Raw genomic sequence first — 18939 nt, forward strand, 5'->3', positions numbered from 1 at the left:
ATCTAGGTGCTCTGGATATGTTCTGAAAAGTCCAGGGAAGGGAAGGGAAGTGAAGGGAAAAGAAAGGAAGGAAAGGGAGAGAAAAATAGTGGTAAGCCTATATTTCTAAAGGGAAACTGAACTGGGGATGAAGTTCTCAACAATAAAATTCTGAGAACACAAAGAAAAAACAATTCCAATGAGGAGGAAAAGGGAGAGTTGTCTGAAGAGAACAATATGGATACATAATGTCAGGAACAGTGAAGAGATAACATGCTTGATGTAAGAAACAATTTTCTAACAATTAGAGTTTATCCAAAAGTGTAATAGAGTGGTTCAAGAAGTAATGGACTCCTCCCTGAACATATTTTAAAATTTTTTTAAAAAAATAATTTATTTATTTTTAGTTTTCAACAATCACTTACATAAGATTTGGAGGTTTAAATTTTCTCCTCCTTCCTTTCCTCCCCCTTCCCCAGGACAACATGTAATCTGATACCTCCCTGAACATCTTGAAAGAGAGGCTGGGTAACCACTTTTTAGGTATACTATAAAGGAGGTTTCTTTTTAGGTAGGGATTGGACTGCATGGATTCTTATATCCCTTCTTACTTTGGAATTCTATGATTCTATGAAAGGATGAGAGGATGTGGTTTGGTCACAACATATACTATTAGATGGAATATCTATATTGATGAGATAACATACCCATCAGAAAATGTGCTCTGTGTACTTGTATATAGGTATCTGAAGCCATGGACTTTATTACTGTCTGCTGTCTTGGATATTTTCTTCTGCAAATTCCTGCTCCTTTCCTTTCATATTCTTCTTCCTATCCCATATCAGCAACTCTTTGGCTTGGAGTCTAATTTGGAAGATATTTGTGAGTTTTTGTCCTTTCCCTGTATGTTCCATTGAAACCTCTCTTAATTAAGCTTGATTTATCACAGAATAAATATCTATATACAACAGGGAAGGCACCTTAGTGATCATTAAATACAATTCTCTTATTTTACAGATAAAGGAACCACAAGACTAGTTACCTCCACAGCTGCCCCAAAGTAACTTGTTCAGGTCACACAGAGCAAAATCTGGGCTAGAATCCATGTTTCCTGATTCTTAATCCAAAGCTCTTTCCACACTATGTTAGAAACTTTTATTAATGTCACAATCTGTCATCAGCCAGGGTGACCTTACACAATATATTGGGCTGTTTAGGATAGTCAACATTCTTGGAACACTTTTCCACTGATTAACCATTCTTCATGGTCATTGCAAAGGAATGGAGAGCAAGAGAAGCATTCTTTTGCACATACCATACCCAACCCCCATGGGGAGAGGGGTTTCCCACTTTTGCTTTCCACTGCCCATCCAACTCTCTCCTTTCCCTTCATTTCTGCACTCTATGGTCCTTGTCAGGAGTCAGCTCTAATTGACTTTAGAGAGCCAATTGTTAACTTTTCACTGAAATTGGTAATGGCTATAAATCAGGGCTTGATTTGTTTTGTTGATTGTCTAGACTATAAACTTAAAAGTGTGTGCGTATACTCCTCCCCCCCCCCCCGGAGATCTTGCTTATTAAAATATTTACCACACTCTTGGTCCTTGGTCATCTCACAAACTTAGAGAGACAGAAAGGTGAGCAGGAGAGAGATAAGAAACTTCACTTCCCAGCATGCACTGCACTCAGCACAGGCGCGGCTGGGAAGCAAGCACCCACCCAGCAGACAGCTTGGGGAGACTCTGGGGTTCCAGCTATGGATCCTGGCTGGGGGGTAGGAAGTGGGAATCGCAGAGCCAGTGGGTAGAGGTGGCCGTATGACACGATTGCTTAACCTTCCAAGTACTCACCAGGGGGAAGAAGAGGTAGCCCAGCCAGGTGCTGAGCTGAGGGCATGAAAATGGAGGAGCGCAGCAAATGAAGATGCAGCCGCAGCAATCACTGCCGCAGCACCAACAGCCGCAGCCGTAGCCGCAGCAGCCGCAGCAAGTTAGCCACTGAGCAATAGAGAGTCTAGCCTGACGGCTACTCATTTCGCAGTATTACTGCTTCTTCCAACCCCGTGAGGGTCATGTAACTGCGGCGACAGCTGGTTCTCACTACCCCTCTCTTTCTCCTTTACCTGGCTAGCTCCTGTATGCTACGAGCGACAAGATGAAGAAGCAGTTCAATCGGATGCGCCAGCTTGCCAACCAGACCGTAGGCAGGTAAGGTCAACACTACTCTTTCCGCCCTTCTCATATCCCTTGGCTGCAGGAATGGCCCCTCCTGCAAATCTGGCTCTTGAGCATGGGCGATGGCGTCTGTTGTGAGGCTCTCACCCTTCCCTGTTTTCTCCTTCCTGTTCACTTTTGGTTTCATCTCCTTACGCCCCATATTTTTATCACCTTGATTTTGCATTTCCCAGGCCCCTTGGACAGTAATCCTCCTCTTTGCCCCTTCTCCAGTGCTCTGATGCTCTATGGATCTGCGTGCATTTACTAAGTGAACTGTGACGCACCATCTACCTCGATCCGACTACCCGTATTCCTAGAGACCCCCTCCCCCCAACCCTCCTTTGCTCTTCCAGTCATTTATCTTCCTCCCCTTCTGTCTGCACAAATCTCCAGGTTAGCGTCTCTTGGGTACAGGTGTCTGCTTTGAATGTGGGACTGCCTTAGGCCAGAGTAATTTCCTGAGGATAGCTCCCTTGCTCAAGGTGAATGGATTTGGGAGGGGTGGAAGCTCTCTTGTATAGGGGTTTAGGGTTGGTAACTGGTCCAGAGAAAATAATGGGCCTGCGTGTATTTATTGGACAACCCTGAGCCTGCTCATCCTGCAGTGTTATTTCTTAAGTTGCTTTTATGATATTATAATGTCAGATCATTTTCCTGGCGTTGCATCCCAAGGATATTACTGTGGAGAGGGAGGATGCTGATGGAATGGTGCTATTGTGAGACAAATTTGTCTTTTTGATTTAAGAATACTTTCAAGGACTTTGAAGGAGACTAGTGGCAATAGTAGAGAATGTTTGTAGACAGAAAGTGGTTGCTGGATAGATAAGAAAGGGATTCTAGCCGGGTGAGGAAATGAAAATTTAGCAAATTCTAACTTAACAGGACTTGAGCAAAAAAACCTGCAAGAGGTGACGGGGGTGGGGGGGGGGGGGGGGGGGGGGGGGGGGAAGGGGGGGAAGGGGGGACCTAGTAAAGTTGGTGAAAATTAGACTTAGCAAAATGTGGCTCCTAAGTTGTTTTAAGAAGTATCAACATCAATGCATGTTACATAATGACACTGGTAGTCTTTTTCAGAATCTGGGCACTCCTTGAGGAAAGGATTGGTAAATTAGTGAATAAAGATTCCTATAATTGTCATATGTTTGTTACTAGGGAACTTTTCAGTTATAACTGAGGTAAAGAATGTTGGGCATTTAGGTATGTCAGAAAGCAAATGCTTAGCCTTGACTGCTTCTCTGGAGACTGAACAGTGAAAAGGGCCTTTTGGCTGATTTTTATTAAGAAACTGAATACTATTCCAAGAGGGGAAATTGATCTTGAGTTTCAAACAGAGAGAGTTGCTTAGCATAAGGACTTACATAAATAGAGGATGGTCAACTCTGTCCACAGCAATTGTTCTAATTTTAGTAGTATGTAGTGCTAGGGGATGCTAATATGTGATATGTGTTATCAGTGATGTCAATTTATGATATAACAATGAAAACAAAAAGTTCCTCCTTCCTACTTCCTTCCTTCCTTCTTCCCTTCCTTCCTTTCTTCCTACATCCCTACCTTCTTTATGCCTATTCATTCATCCTGTATGATTCTTTTCTCTGCTTTCCCATCCATCCTTCAAAGAGGATCCACCCAAAGTTCTGAAATTAGACTTCAAGAGCTCTAACATTACAGTATACGGTATAACAAGGGCTGTTTCTCTGTTAGCCCTTGCTCTTGCTACATGTCCAATCCATCTTTTTTTTCTGGTAATATATCTCTGATACCATCTTTTATGACACTTCTTTTGTGCCATTCCTGTTTGGTATTATGTTGCTGTCAATTTTTTTTTTTTATATCCATCTTAAATCACAATTGTTGATCTGCTTTGGAAGAAGGAGTTTACTCACTGGGAGTGAGCACTATTCTTTATTTTCTTTTCTTTTTTTTTAGGCAAGGCAATTGGGGTTAAGTGACTTGCTCAGAGTCACACTATTAGTAAGTGTTACATGTCTGAGGCCAGATTTGAACTTAGTTTCTCCTGACCCCAGGGCTGGTGCTCTATCCACTGTGCCACCTAGCTCCCTGTGCCAAAAAAATCATAGGTCTGCACTAAAAGAAAATGTCTTTCTGTTGTACTTTGGGTGACTCTCAATCTTAATTCTTTGAAGATTATGGGTTTTTTTTTATTTTTAGCCATATTATTACCAGAAGAATACTGGGGTCCAAAAAAGTGGCATGATTCAAGGTGTTCATAGTTGATCACCTACTAGACCCTTTTCATTTGTCAGTGTGCAGCAGTGGGTTTTCAAACTTTTGTTTTGCTTTTGGCACGATGTTCTTTACTGTGAAGAATTGGAGCTCACTGAGTATTTAATTTGACAATATTACAGGAGAGCTGAAAGTCACAGAAATAAAATTTATCTTCAGTAAGTGAAACTTTTTTCCTTGAGTTTTTTTGTAAGTTCAAAGTCTGACATGTTTTGAGATTAGTATACGTATGTATTAGATAAATTTTGTTTTGTTTATCTTGTGAATACTATACTTTCTAGTATGTCCTTCATATGCTGGGCAAAATTTATGTTGAACAAAATTATTTACATATTCTATTTTAGCAATAAGAACATAAAATCCAAATTGTTGCAGTATACCTAGTATGCTCCCTTTGAAAACCCCAGATCTATTTGTTGTTCATTGTCATGTCTGACTCTTGGACCATACTGCCCATGGGGTTTTCTTGGTAAAGATATTGGAGTGGTTTTCCATTTCTTTCTCCAGTGGATTAAGGTAAACAGAGGTTAAGTGAATAACCCAGGGTCATACAGATGGTAAGTGTCTGAGATCAGATTTAAACTCAGGTCTTCCTGATTCTAGACACAGCACTCTATCCACTGAGCCATCTAGCTGCCCTAGGTCTATAGTGTCTGTCTAATGGGTCCTGCTACTGCTTTTATGGATATTGAGTGTTGAGTTATTCTAGGATTTCAGGGGCAGCTCAGGCAGGGCATTTGCAAACTTTCAGTGCTCTGAACGTGGTCTGGGGTCCAGGGCAAAGATTGATCACTCATTTTCTGAGTTAGACTTGCTATCTCCCTCCTCTGTCTGAACTTTGTAAGCTTCTTTGCATGTTATTGGGTCGGAGCAATACACTTGTGGACTTGCCTCTGGTTGGAGTTCCAGTAGATGGCTACTGGACTCGATCACTATCAGCCAACTGGAAAGCTCTGCAGATTCAGAGTAACAGAATTGCAGTTTCCCTTTTGGTCTAAGGATTCCTGCCCTAGTTATTCTACTGTAGGCTTTAAAGTTGGTTGCAAGCTAGATCTGTAGATTATAGAAGAGTCTAGATGAAAAGCAACAGCAACACACAGATGGTTTTTTTTTAAATATAGCTTTACTACTCATGAAGGAGGTAGAACAGTTGTGATCTAAGGCAATCTCATTGTGCTTCTTCTCCAGTCAAATATTCAAAGCCTCTCAGGGCTCAAACTTATATGATTTATAGACAAGTAACCCACAAGACACCAATGGGAGATGGCCCAGTTATCAATAAGAACAGTAAAGTGAGAATATTTTCTGTTTCCTAATAAGGAGTGAGTTATGAGGAGCAGGGATGTAGAAAATTTAACAGTAATGGTACCATTACAACAAGGAATTGATGCAGGGCTAATGCCTAGTTTCTGTATTTATTAGCTTTGGCATTCTAGTGGGCTGGAGCCATAACAATCAAACTGGTTTCCCTAGCTCACAAGCTAAGACCCTCACTCCACTACTGGGGTCAGAGACACCCCCCTAAACTTGCTCCTGTGACCACTTCTTATCTTGCACTACCATACTAGGTATGGGTCCCTTCCTCAATCCACAATGGATTTGTAACCTAGCATTGGGTGAGGAACAGGGCAACCAGCTGGCATTTTTCCAACAAGTTCGGGTGGCATTGTGTGTCTGTAAACTGCTCTTGCCCTGTTACACAGCTTTGGCTCTATTTTACTCCCTGAACTAAAATGCTTTGTATGACCATTTCTAGTTAGATCCTTCCCTAGATCCAACAGACCTCTCTGTCTTCCTATGATGGATAATGACTGATTTTTTTCCCTTAGAGGTGCCAATTAGTCCAGTACATTTTCTAGATCTGGGTGGAGGAGTTATGAGAAAGAACTTGACTTAACTTCTTTCTGCTACTCCACCATCTTGGCTCATATAGCATTTACTTTTGATTGTTTTGTGGGTTTTGTGTTGATTTCTATGGTTATAATCATTGTATATCTTGTTTGCTTGAATCTTATTAATTCTGCAACAGATTGTACAAAACTTTCCATTCTCTGTAGTCATTTCTTACAGTGAAGTTATATTCCATTATATGCATGTGCCACAATTTTTTTTATCCATTCCCCAATCATTGGACACCTACTTTATTTCCATTTCCTTACTATCATAAAATGTGCTGACTTAAATTGTTTGGTAGAAGTTTTTCTTCTATTGATGTCCTTTTGGGGGTATAAGCCTAGTACTAGAATCTCTGGGTCAAAGGATAAAGATATTTTAACCAATATATATACATAATTCCAGTTGTTTTCTAGAATGGTTGTATTGATTCATACCTCTGTCAACATGCACTAGTGTATCTTCCTGCTACCCTTTCAACATTGAAAGTGTTATATTGTGTGTATATATATATATGTGCATATATGCATATACATGTGTATACACATGTATAAATGTGTTGTATACATACACACACAGATATTTGTATATGTGTATATATGGGTATGTTATGTATATATGTATGTATGCATTGTATATGTAGTATGTATGTATGTGTATCCAAAAGCCATTCCCCAATTGACAGGTAGTCAAAGAACATGAATAAATCATTTTCAAAGTAATTACAAATCTTTAACAACTTATATAAAAGAATGCTTCAAGTTACCAATAATTTGAGAAATTATATATCTACATAACAATGCCACATTATCACATACCTTTCAAATTGGGGCAGATGATAAAATATGGGAGTAATCAATGTTGGAAGGGTAGCAAGAAGATTGGGGGAGGTATGTCTGTATATACATATGTATATGTATTTGTATATGTGTATGTATATATACACATACATTTTCAGTCATGTCCAATTCTTTGTGATTGTGTTGAGTTCTATTTTTTCTGATTCTCCATATAATTTGTTACATAGATGAATCTCTCTATTTTCCATCCATATCAGATTGGTTTTGATGACTGCTGCTTTATAATATAGATTGAGTACTATTGAAGTACTATTATTCCCTATTAATCCCAACCCTTTTTCATTGTTTCCCTGAATATTTTTTTCTTTTTCTTTTTCTTTTTTCTTTTCTTTTTTTTTTTTTTTGATGAGGGCAATTAGGGTTAAGTGACTTGCCCAGAGTCACACAACTAGTGAGTGTTATGTGTCTGAGGCCACATTTGAACTCAGGTCCTTGAGACACCAGGGCCAGTGCTCTATCCATTGTGCCACCTAGCTGTCCCAGCTCTTTCATTTTTCTAAATGTATTTTATTATTTTATAAAGCTCTGTAAAGTATCCCTTTCATAATTTGATTGAGATACCATTAAAAGTATAAATTAATTTTGGAAGTATTGTCATTTTTATTTTATTGGCACAGACCAACCATAAACATGAGTAGTCCTGTTTCTTTAAAGAGTTCTTTTTAATTGAATCCATACAAATATTTTATGTGTTTTGGTTGATGGATCCTCAAAATTTTAATGCATTTTAACTTATTTGTAATGACATCTCCCTTTCTATTACTATTTCTTAGATTTTATCATTATCATCATTATTGTTATATAGAAATGTAATTAATTTTTGATGGCGTATTTTGTTGCCTACAACTTTGCTAAAGCTGTTAATTTTCTCAATTCCTGTCGTTGCTTATTCCTTAGGATTTTCTAAGTAAACCATTGTGTCATCTTCAAATAGAGATAGTTTTATTTCCTCTTCACCTATCTTTATACCTTTAATTTCTTTCTCTTGTCTCTTTGGTAACATTTTCAAAACTATTATCATATAATATTGGGGAAAGGAGGCATCCTTGCCTTAGTCCTGTATATATTGGACAAGCTTCTAGTACATCATCATTGTCTACAATGTTTACTTTTGGTTTTATATAGATACTTTTTATTTTATTAAATAAAAGACTTCAATCTGCCTATACTTTCCAGATATTTTTGCATAAATGTATGTTCTTTGTCAAATGATTTTTCTACATCTATTGAGAAGTTTGAGATATTTGATTTTAATATGATTAATTAAGTTGATTGTTTTTCTGATGTCAAACCATCCTTGTATTCCTGGTATAAATCCAACTTGGTCATGATGAATTATTTCTTGGATGAATTGCCACCATAGTCTGATAGGATTTTACTTAACATTTCTGAAGCAATATTCAATAATTACATTGATATATAGTTCTGTCTTTTCTTCTTCCCTGGTTTAAATATTAGGATTATTTTTAGTCCTATTTCCCAAAAGTAATAAAGGATGATACTTTATCAGTTTCTAGAATAATTTGTGTAATATTGGTGCTAATTGTTCTTTAAATATTTTATGGAATCTTCCTTTGAATTCGTCAGAACCAAGAATTTTTTCCTTTGGTATTTCATTTATAATTATTTCTATGTCTTTTTTTCTGAGATTGGATTGTAAAGCTTCTTGTTTTATTTTTTTGTCATTTTGGGGTATTTTACATTTTTCAAAGTATTCCTTGAATTATCATTGTGGTTAGCATGTAACTGTACACAGTAACTTTTGATAATTGTTTTCATTCCTTGAATAAATAAAGCACTAATTTAGCACTTAATAGAGGCAAAGCACTGTGCTAATTGTTGAGAATACAGTTAGAAAAGTAATAGTATATCTGCTCTTAAGCAGCTCACATCCTAATAGGAGAGGAAGGCAACACATTTGTTGTTGTTTTTGAGCTAAAGAAGGAAATGGCAAACCACTCCAGTATCTTTGTAGGGAGAAAAAACCCAAATGGAGTCATGAAGAGTCAGACATGACAGAAACGACTGAATAACAACAAAAAAGCAGTTCATAATGTCTCTTCTCTAATGTCATTTCTACTAATAAAAATTATATCAACTTCTGCTGTTGAACCATTTGACCACCAAGGACTTTGGTGACCAATAGTTTCTTTTCTGGATCTTCAGTAAGTGTGGTTGTTACACCTTCAAGGACAGTTGCCGGCCTGCATGGGAAGGGAGTATTAGCACTTTCAGGGCTCTTTGCCCTATCTGCCTATTGGTGGCAGTTGGTTAGTAGTTGTTGATGGTGATGATCAGGAAGATAAGGCCTTTTTTTTTATGGTGATTTCTCCCCTTGGTGATGACTGCAGGCTAGAAGCATGGAGCACACCGCTATTCCCAAAGATCTTGGGTTCAGGGTCCTGGGTTGTCTCCATCAGGATCCAAAGGGAATTAATGATCAAGGTAGTAATGCTGCTGGTTCTTGCCTCATGCTTATTGTCTTGCCTACCTTATGAGTGGCAGTTAGTTGGCAGTTGGTAGAGATGGCTAGCTTTTTCTCCACAACAGTTGCTTCCCTAAATGACTGTGAGGACTGGGCTTAAAGCAGGACTGGTGGTCTGAAGGTGAAGGTGCTGTCACTCTCAGGGCTCCTGTAAGTATCTGTCTTTGATTAGTAGTTAGTCAACAGCTGTTACTAGTGGTAATGAATAAGCTGGACCTCTTTTCCATGTGATTTTTCCTTTTAAAGATGGCTGCCAGAGCTGGAATAGAAGCTGGTCTGGTGGCTTGGGGGAAATTGTTATTCCCATGGAGTCCAGAGTCAGGTTTCAGAGCTGTTTCCATCAGAGTCTGAGGGGGGATGGTGGTCAAGATGGTTGTGGGGTTGGTGATGGGTCGACTGACCCAGTACGCACTATCTCTTGTCCTTTCTCTAGCATGCTCTGTTGCTTTAGCTAGGCTGATTCACTTGCCTTTCTGGTTTTCTTAGGTTTCACCTTGTTTCCTTGCTGTTTTGTTGATTTTATTGTCTGCCTTCTTTTAAATCAAATTGGCTAAAGATTTATTTGTTTTATTAGCCTTTTCATAGAATCAGCTTTTAGTTTTATTTATCATTTCTATAGTATTTTGTTTTCCCATTTATCTATTTCTTTTGTAATTTTTATTATTTCCTTTTTGTGTTTATTTGTTGGATTTCTAATTTTAAATACATATTCAATTTATTAATTTTCTCCTTTTCTCTTTTGTTAATGTAGCAATATAAATTTCCTCTTGAATACTGCTTTAGATGCATCCCAGAAATTTTGGTATGTTTTTTCATCATTATCATTTTCATACATATGTATTTATTATTTTTGTGATTTCTTTTTTGAACTACTCTTTATTTAACATTTTGTCTATGTCTTTCATCTGTGTTCCTGAATTGATTGTAATTTTTAATGTATTATGTGGTCTGTAAAGTATGTGTTTACTATTTCTGCATTTTAAACTTTCTTTGCATTATCTCTATACCCTGATACATGATCAAATTTTGCAAAATTGTAGTTTTAATAAATAAGTATATTCTTTAACAGTCCCATTCTTTAACAGTCCCAAATACCATGTCTTTTAGCTCTAGTTTCTCCAGTAATTTGTTCAATTCTATCTTTTCCCTTTTGTTTAGCTCTGTATTCTAGTTGTCTGAAACTCAGAGAGGAACACTTAATTTTTTTTGCTATCATGGTATTACTGCTTATTTCTTCTAGTAATTCTGTTAATATTTCCTTTATGAATATAGGTGCTAAGGTATTTGGAGCATATAAGTTGGATATTGATGTTCAATTTAACTACTATGTATCTTGAGGTTTCTAGAATAAGGTCTTGGAGTATATCTGAGGCTTCTTAAAATTGGCACTCAGTTTCCCTTCATTGTTAGCCTTTGACTTGATTGAGGTATATCCCATATTCTTCTCTATCTTTTTCCCTGCCTCTTTTTATGCGTCTTCCAATTCTATAATTTAATCTTATAAAGAAAACATTGATTCACCTGTAAGCAGGATATTATAATGTTTAGTTCATGGTATTTCAGACTTCTTTCTGTTTAGAAAGAAATGTCGTAATGATCTCTGCTATTTTTTCCTTGCTGTTGTGCTTCTTCGCCTTTTTTGTATCTCTATTGTCTCAGGATTTGAAAAGCAAATAATTTCTTCACATCTGGTTTCCTTTCTAGGCATTCTTTGAAATTTTGCAGGATAGGTCACTTTGGGTTGCATTTTGAACTCCTTTGTACTTCAGATCATATTATTCTATCTCCTGTGATTTCTGGTGTGTGGATTAATCTTGTGTTTTTAAATTTCCTTTCCTTTATTTTTGAAGGTCTTTATTTTGCTTTCTTGCAGAATCTGTTGTTTGTCAGTATAATTGTTCGATTTAACTACTATGTGTCTTGAGGTTTCTATCATAAGGTCTTGGAGTATATCTGAGGCTTCTTAAAATTGGCACTTTGTTTTCTATTTTAAGAAATTCTGGTAACTTTTCTTGTTTTTTTTTTTGCTTGCCTAGAAGAAAGAGGATGCCATGAGGAGATGGTAGATGCAGAGATTGCCCTGGGTTTCCTAAGTGGGTGCATAGGAAGCAAAAGAGGCAAGAGGATTATCCAAATTGTTCTTTACATCTTGAGAGTTACTCATACAAAAATTGTGTAGTATCTTGGACTCACTCTACCAGCTTCTTTTCACGTTGACAGGTTTGGCCCCCAGACGACAAATAACTACTACTTTCTTCAGGGCTGTAGAGGTGATCTTGAGGGGCTGGGGTTTCTAACACTGTAGTTCCTAAGCTCTCATGGGTGCATTCCCATTATCAGTCAACCAGTTGAACTCCATTAGCTTTTACAAATAAGCTTTACTGAGAAGGTATACACCATGAACAATTGTTATTAAACAACTATCTCCAAACCAGGATGTTCACTCTTCTTGCACAAATGTTCTAAGGAGAGTAGTATCAAACCTAAAGCACAAAATTAGGCAAAAATGAAGAGAACGTATAGGGTAAAGATGTACCTTAAAAATCCTAGTCCTGGGAGCCCTTCATGGATTCCTCATAGAGTTTCCCTTGGATGTAGCTCTTATGGATTCTGAGGGTGGGTGCTTTTCTATAGTTAGGAGTAAGGACATATCTCTTTCCTGAAGCCACTACTAACCTTGGGTGATTGTATTTCTATGTACATCTGCAGCTATTTCCTCTGTTGTTACCTGCTATCATTCTGATGGCCACTACTACCATCATAAGTGGACTCTAGGACCTGTAATGGCTTTAATGAAACTACCAAACTCACACGATCTTCTGGGCTCTCCTATCTTGGAATTCTTGTTCACCTAAAATCAGGGAAGAACAAACAAAGAAGAAATATAGGTGCTATGTGCTTATGTATACATGACATCCAGATGGGAGATAAGGCAGTCACTCTTTCTCCCACATAGCAACTCACAGGAGTTCTTGTTTCACTTACCACGTAAAAGGAAGAGACTGAGAAATTGTTGGATTGTCACTATAGTATACAAACTCAATTTCAGCCCAGAAGCTTACAAAATAAATTTTTCTGTCATTCAGTCCTCATATAGTCATCCCATAGTCCTCAGTTGTTTGATTTATAATTTTTTGAACTATAAACTTCAAAACTCTACAGTCACATGCAAATGGGATGATGGACCACAATGTTCTTTCACTATTATTAATTCAGTTTTTGCTCTGCTTCACACAACTGTTATTCAGTACATTCATTTGAAGGGCATTTCTCTATCTGGTCTTTAGAATAATTTGCATCTCTCCTTAATATTTTATTTGAAACTACATTTCTTCACAAGTTGATTTTTTATCACTTTTATTTTCATAAATGCTCTTTTTCTGATCTTTTAGAAACCAAACTGCTCACACATGAAAGAAGCTATGCTTTATATATAAAATAGAACCAAATATAATGTAGACATTATGGTATTTCATGTCCACATGGAAAACTGCTTCCCTTCCCCCAATCTTTATTTATTTTTTAAAATATTTTATTTTTTCAGTTACATGTAAAAATGTTTATATTTCTTTTTTTACATTTTGAGTTCCAAATTCTCTCCCTGCCTCCTCACCTTCCTCATTGAGAAGGCAAGCAATTTGATAGAGCTTATACATGTGCAGTCATGCAAAACATATTTCTATATTAGTCATGCTGTAAAAGAAAACAGAGAACACAAAAAAGAAAGTAAAAAAGTATGTTTCCGTCTGTATTTAGACTCCACCAGTTCTTTCTCTGGAGGTGGATAACATTTTTCATCAAAAGTCATTTGGAATTGTCTTAGATCATTGTATTGCTGAGAATATCTAAATCATTCAGAGTTGATCAGTGTACAGTATTGCTGTTACTATGTACAATGTTCTCCTGGGTCTGTTCATTTCACTTTATATCAGTTTGTTTAAGTCTTTCCAGGTTTTTCTGAGAGCATCCTGCTCATCATTTCTTATAAAATATTTGAATTCCATCACAATCACAGACCACAACTTGTTGTCATTGCCTAATTAATAGATGTCCCCTAATTTTTTCATTCTTTGCCACCATGAAAAGTTGCGATGAATATTTTTATACCTAAAAGTCCTTTTCCTTTTTTTATCTATTTGGGATATAAACCTAGTAGTGGTATTGCTAGATCAAAAGTGAATGAATTAGTATCCCAATTTCCCCTCCAACATTTATCATTTTCCTTTTATGTCATATTAGTCAATCTGATAGGTGTGAGGTAGTACCTCAGAGTTGTTTTAATTTGCATTTCTTTAATCAGTAGTTATTTAGAGCATTTCTCATATGACTATAGATAGCTTTGATTTCTTCCTTTAAAAACTGTCTGTTCGTAGCTCTTGACCATTTATTAATTGGGTAATAACTTGTATTCTTTTACATTTGACTCAGCTCTCCACATATTTGAGAAATATGGACTCTCTCTTTCCCTGTCTGTCCTTCCTCAAAATTTGATTTTGACTACTACCTCCCCTAATCTTCCATTCTTTCTATCAGCACCACCCCCTTCTTTTCTTGGCCTCCCCACCTTATTCTCTGTAGGGTAAAATTGATTTCTATATCCAACTGAGTGTGTATGTTATTCCCTCTTTGAGCCAATTCCAATGAGACAAAGGTTCAAGCATTGCCCACTACCACTCCATTTTCCCTCCATCGTAAAAGCTCTTTCATGCCTCTTTTATGTGAGATAATTTACCCAATTCTGCCTCTCCCTTCTTTCTTCTACCAATGCATCTCTCATTCTCACCCCTTAATTTAATTTTTTATATCATCCCCTTATATTCAACTCAAATCTGTGCCTTCTCTCTCCTTCTAACTGTCCTAATAATGATAAAGTTCTTAGGAGTTACAAGTATTTTCTTCCCATGTAGGAACATAAACAGTTTGACTTTATTGAAAGCCTAATGATGTATCTTTCCTGTTTCCTTTATGATCTCAGTTTAGGTCTGAGAGAGGAGTGCTAGCACTTGCAGCTACAGGAGAACAGGAGCCATTCCTGGGTAAAGACCAGAGTGTAGACCAGGAAAGCAGTAACAATACCTCTCCCTAGATCACACCACTTTGGAAGCACTGCAAACTTACAGATCTCCAGAATTAGCTATGAAAATAGCAGCACCAAAAAGTTTGAAGCTTAGGACAATGGCTCCTCACCCCTAGGTGAGCAGAGACAAAATTTAACATAAAGTTCAAAGTCAATAAATAATCAGGAAAAACGACAACAAAAAGAACCTGACCATAAAAAACTACTATGGTGACAGTTCAGGGTAAAAGAGGCTGAAGAAAACAACACTTTTAAAAAACATAATTGACCAAATGGTAAAAGATGCACAAAAGAAGAAAAGAACTACTTAAACTGAAGAAAAGAACTCCTTAAAAAGCAAAATTGGTCAAATAGAAAAAGAGGTGCCAAAGAAAATAATTCCTTAAAAATTAACATTGGGATAAGTGGAAGCCAATGATTCCATGAAGCATCAAGCAACAATAAAACAAAAGTCAAAAGAATGAAAAAAAAAACAGAAGAAAATGTGAAATATCTCATTGTAAAAACAGACCTGGAAACTAGTCAAGGAGACATAATTTAAGAAGTATTTGGCTACCTGAAAACCATGATGAAAGAAAGAGCTTAGACATCATATTTTAAGAAATTATAAAGGAAAATTGTCCCAATATTTAGAAGTAGAGGTAAAAAAGAAATTGAAAGAATATACCAGTCTCCCTATGAAAAAACTTCCCACATGAAAACTCACAGGAATGTTATAACCAAAAACCAGAACGCTTGGTCAAGGAGAAAATACTTCAAACAGCCAGAAATAATTCCAGTATTATGGAGCTACAGTCAGTACCACACAATATTTAGCTACTACCACAATAGAGAAATGCAGGACTTGACATATTGAGGAAAGACTGAGTATAATGCTACAGGTGAAGAAATAGATATTTAATGAAATGGAGAATGTTAAAGCATTACTGATGAAGAGACCAGAGCTTAATAGAGAATTTGACATTAAAACACAATACTCAAGAGAAACATAAAAAGGTAAACAAGAATGAGAAATCAAAAGAGACTAAACAAGGTTAAGATGTTTACGTTCTTATTTGGTTTACATTCTTATATGGGAAGATGATAACATGTAACCTTTCCAAACGTTGTTGTCACTAGTGCTGTTAGAGGGGAATCTACTTAGATACAAGATCTCAAAAGAAGAATGAAATGAGGAGAAAGAGGAATACAGTGGGACAGGAGGGAAGAGAGAGGGGAAAAAAGGGGGAAATTATCTCACATAAATGAGGCATACAAGGAAGAATTTCTACAGTAGAGGAGAGAAAGGGGGTTGGGCAACACTTGAACCTCATTCTCAACTGTTTCAAGGAGGGAAAATATAAATGTACAGACCAGTTGGGTTCAGAAATTCATCTTACAGAACTGGGAAATATGAAGGAAAGGAGTTAAGGGGAAGATGAGGTAAGAGGTGAGGAGACGAGATTAAGCAATGCTCAGAAGAAAAACAGACTTTTGAAGAGGGAAAAACGTAAAAAGAGAAGAACAAGTATAAGAGAACTGGATGGAAGGCAATACACAGTTAGCAGTCATAACTGAGAGTGTGAATGGAATTAACTCACCCATAAAATAGAAGATAGTAGAATGGAAACCAGAACCCAACAATATTTTATTTATAAGAAACACACTTCAAACAGAAAGATATGCAAAGAATTTTTAGAATTTATTTTCAATTAATTTATTTATTTTTAGTTTTCAACATTCACTTCCATAAGATTTTGAGTTTTAAATTTTGTCCCCCTCCGTACCCTTCTCCCTCCAAAAGATGGCGTGCAATCTGATATAGGTTCTACATATATATTTATATTAAACATATTTTCACATTGGTCATGTTGTAAAGAAGAATTAGAGCCAATGGGAGGAACCCCCAGAAAGAAGAAACAAACAAACAAAAAACGAATAGTATGCTTCGACCTGCATTCAGACTCCATAGTTCTTTCTCTGGATGTGGATAACATTTTCCATCATGAGTCTTTTGGAATTGTCTTAGATCCTTGCATTGCTGAGAAGAGCTAAGTCTATCAAAGTCAGTCATCACACAATACAGCTGTTACTATGTATAATGTTCTCCTGGTTCTGCTCATTTCACTCAGCATCAGTTCATATAAGTCTTTCCAGGTTTTTCTGAAGTCTCCCTGCTCATCATTCATGGTATAAATCCCATCTTGTCATAGTGTATTGTCCTTGTGATAATTTGCTGTAATCTCTTTGCTAATATTTTATTTAAAATTTTTGTATCAATATTCATTAAAGAAATTGGTCTATAATTTTCTTTCTCTATTTTGGCTCTTCCTGGTTTAGGTATCAGCACCATATTTGTATCATGAAAAGAATTTTTTTTTTTCAAATAGTTTATGTAGTATTGGAATTAATTGTTCTTTAAATGTTTGGTAAAATTCACTTATAAATCCATCTGGCCTTGGCAGTTTTTTTCTTAAGAAGCTAATTGATGGCTTGTTCAATTTCTTTTTCTGAAATGGTGTTGTTTAAGTATTTGATTTCCTCTTCTGTTAATCTGGGCAATTTATATTTTTGTAAATATTTATCCATGTAACTTAGCTTGTCAGATTTATTGGCATACAAAGTAAAATAGCTCCTAATTATAATTTTAATTCCTCTTCATTGGTGGTGAATTCACCCTTTACATTTTTGATACTGGTTTTCTTCTTTTTCTTTTTTAATTCAAATTAACCAAAGATTATCTGTTTTATCATTTTTTTTATAAAACCAGCTCTTAGTTTTATTTATTAGTTCAATACTTTTCTTAATTTCAATTTTATTAATCTCTCCTTTGATTTTCAGAATTTCTAATTTGATATTTAACTAGGGGTTTTTAATTTTTCTTTTTCTAGCTTTTTTAGTTGCATGCCCAAATTCATTGATCTCTTCTTTCTCTATTTTATTTATGTAAGCATTTAGAGATACAGAATTTCCCCTAAGAAATGCTTTGGTGCCATCCCATAAATTTTGGTATATTGCCTCATTATTGTCATTCTCTTGGATGAAGTTATTGATTGTTTCTATGATTTGTTGTTTGATGCACTCATTTTTTAGGATTAGATTATTTAGTTTCTAATTAATTTTTATTCTACCTTTCCTTTTCCCTTTGGTATATGTAATTTTTAGTGCATCATAATCTGAAAAAGGATGCATTTAATAATTCAATCTTTCTGCATTGGAATATGAGGTTTTTATGCCAGCATTCAGGCCTGCACAACCTGTGGTCCGCCAGAGGATTTTGGATGCCGTGTGAAAAATGTAAACAAAAACATCCCCTACATTTTTTGCTAGCCCCCCCAAATCTTTTGGTGTGCCCACAGCCCTCCACAGATTGTGCATGCCTGCACTAATACATGGTAAATTTTTGCATAGTTGCCATGTGCCACAGAGAAAAAAGCATATTCCTTTCTAATCCCATTCAGTTTTCTCCCAAGGTCTACCCTATCTAACTTTTCTAAAATTCTATTCCCCTCCTTAACTTCTTTCTTGTTTATTTTGTAGTTAGGTTTATCTAGTTCTGAGAGGGGGGATTGAGGTCCCCCACTAGTATAGTTTTGCTGTTTATTCTTGTATTTCATTTAACTTCTCTAAGAATTTGGATGCTATACCACTTGCTATATATATGATTATATACATATATTGATATTACTTCATTGTCTGTGTTACCTTTCAGCAGGATATAGTTTTCTTCCTTATCTCTTTAATTAGATCTATTTTTGCTTTTGCTTTATCTGAAATCAGGACTACTACCTCTGCCTTTTTTAACTTTAGTTGAAGCATAATATATTCTGTTCCACCCTTTTACCTTTACTCTGTATCTCTCTGCTTCAAGTGTTTTGTAAGATTATGGTTTTTAATCCACTCTGTTTTTCTGCTTCTATTTTATGGGAGAGTTCATCCCATTCACATTCACAGTTATGATTACTAACTGTGCCTTTCCATCCTATCCCCCCCCATTTATGCTTTTCTTTCTCCTTTCTCCCTTTCCCTCCTCACCAGTGTTTTGCTTCTGACCACCACCTCCCTCAATCTACCATTCCTTCTATTAGCCCCCTTCCCTTTTCTTTCCCTTTTCCCTTCCTACTTCCTATAGGGCATGATAGATTTCTATACCCAACTCACTATGTATATTATTCCCACTCTGAGCCAAATCCAATCAGTAAGGTT

The 18939-nt window shown here is 36.4% G+C and overlaps 1 protein-coding gene across 5 annotated transcripts in view; it reads left to right on the forward strand.

The window, feature by feature from the left end:
- The first annotated feature begins 2109 nt into the window (after positions 1–2109).
- The window catches only part of ARHGAP44 (Rho GTPase activating protein 44), a 163663-nt gene continuing 146833 nt past the window's right edge, over positions 2110–18939 (forward strand). For all 5 annotated transcript variants that reach the window (XR_003568110.1, XR_003568111.1, XM_027850203.1 and 2 more), the window contains exon 1: positions 2110–2186. Coding sequence is in view for 3 of the 5 variants with exons in the window: in XM_027850203.1 (XP_027706004.1) it covers positions 2134–2186 (53 nt within the window). In the remaining 2 variants the exon portion in view is untranslated. The remainder of the gene's footprint in view (positions 2187–18939) is intronic.

Source organism: Vombatus ursinus, unplaced genomic scaffold (genome assembly GCF_900497805.2).
Source record: "Vombatus ursinus unplaced genomic scaffold, bare-nosed wombat genome assembly UNPS02008996.1, whole genome shotgun sequence".
Classification (NCBI taxonomy): domain Eukaryota; kingdom Metazoa; phylum Chordata; class Mammalia; order Diprotodontia; family Vombatidae; genus Vombatus; species Vombatus ursinus.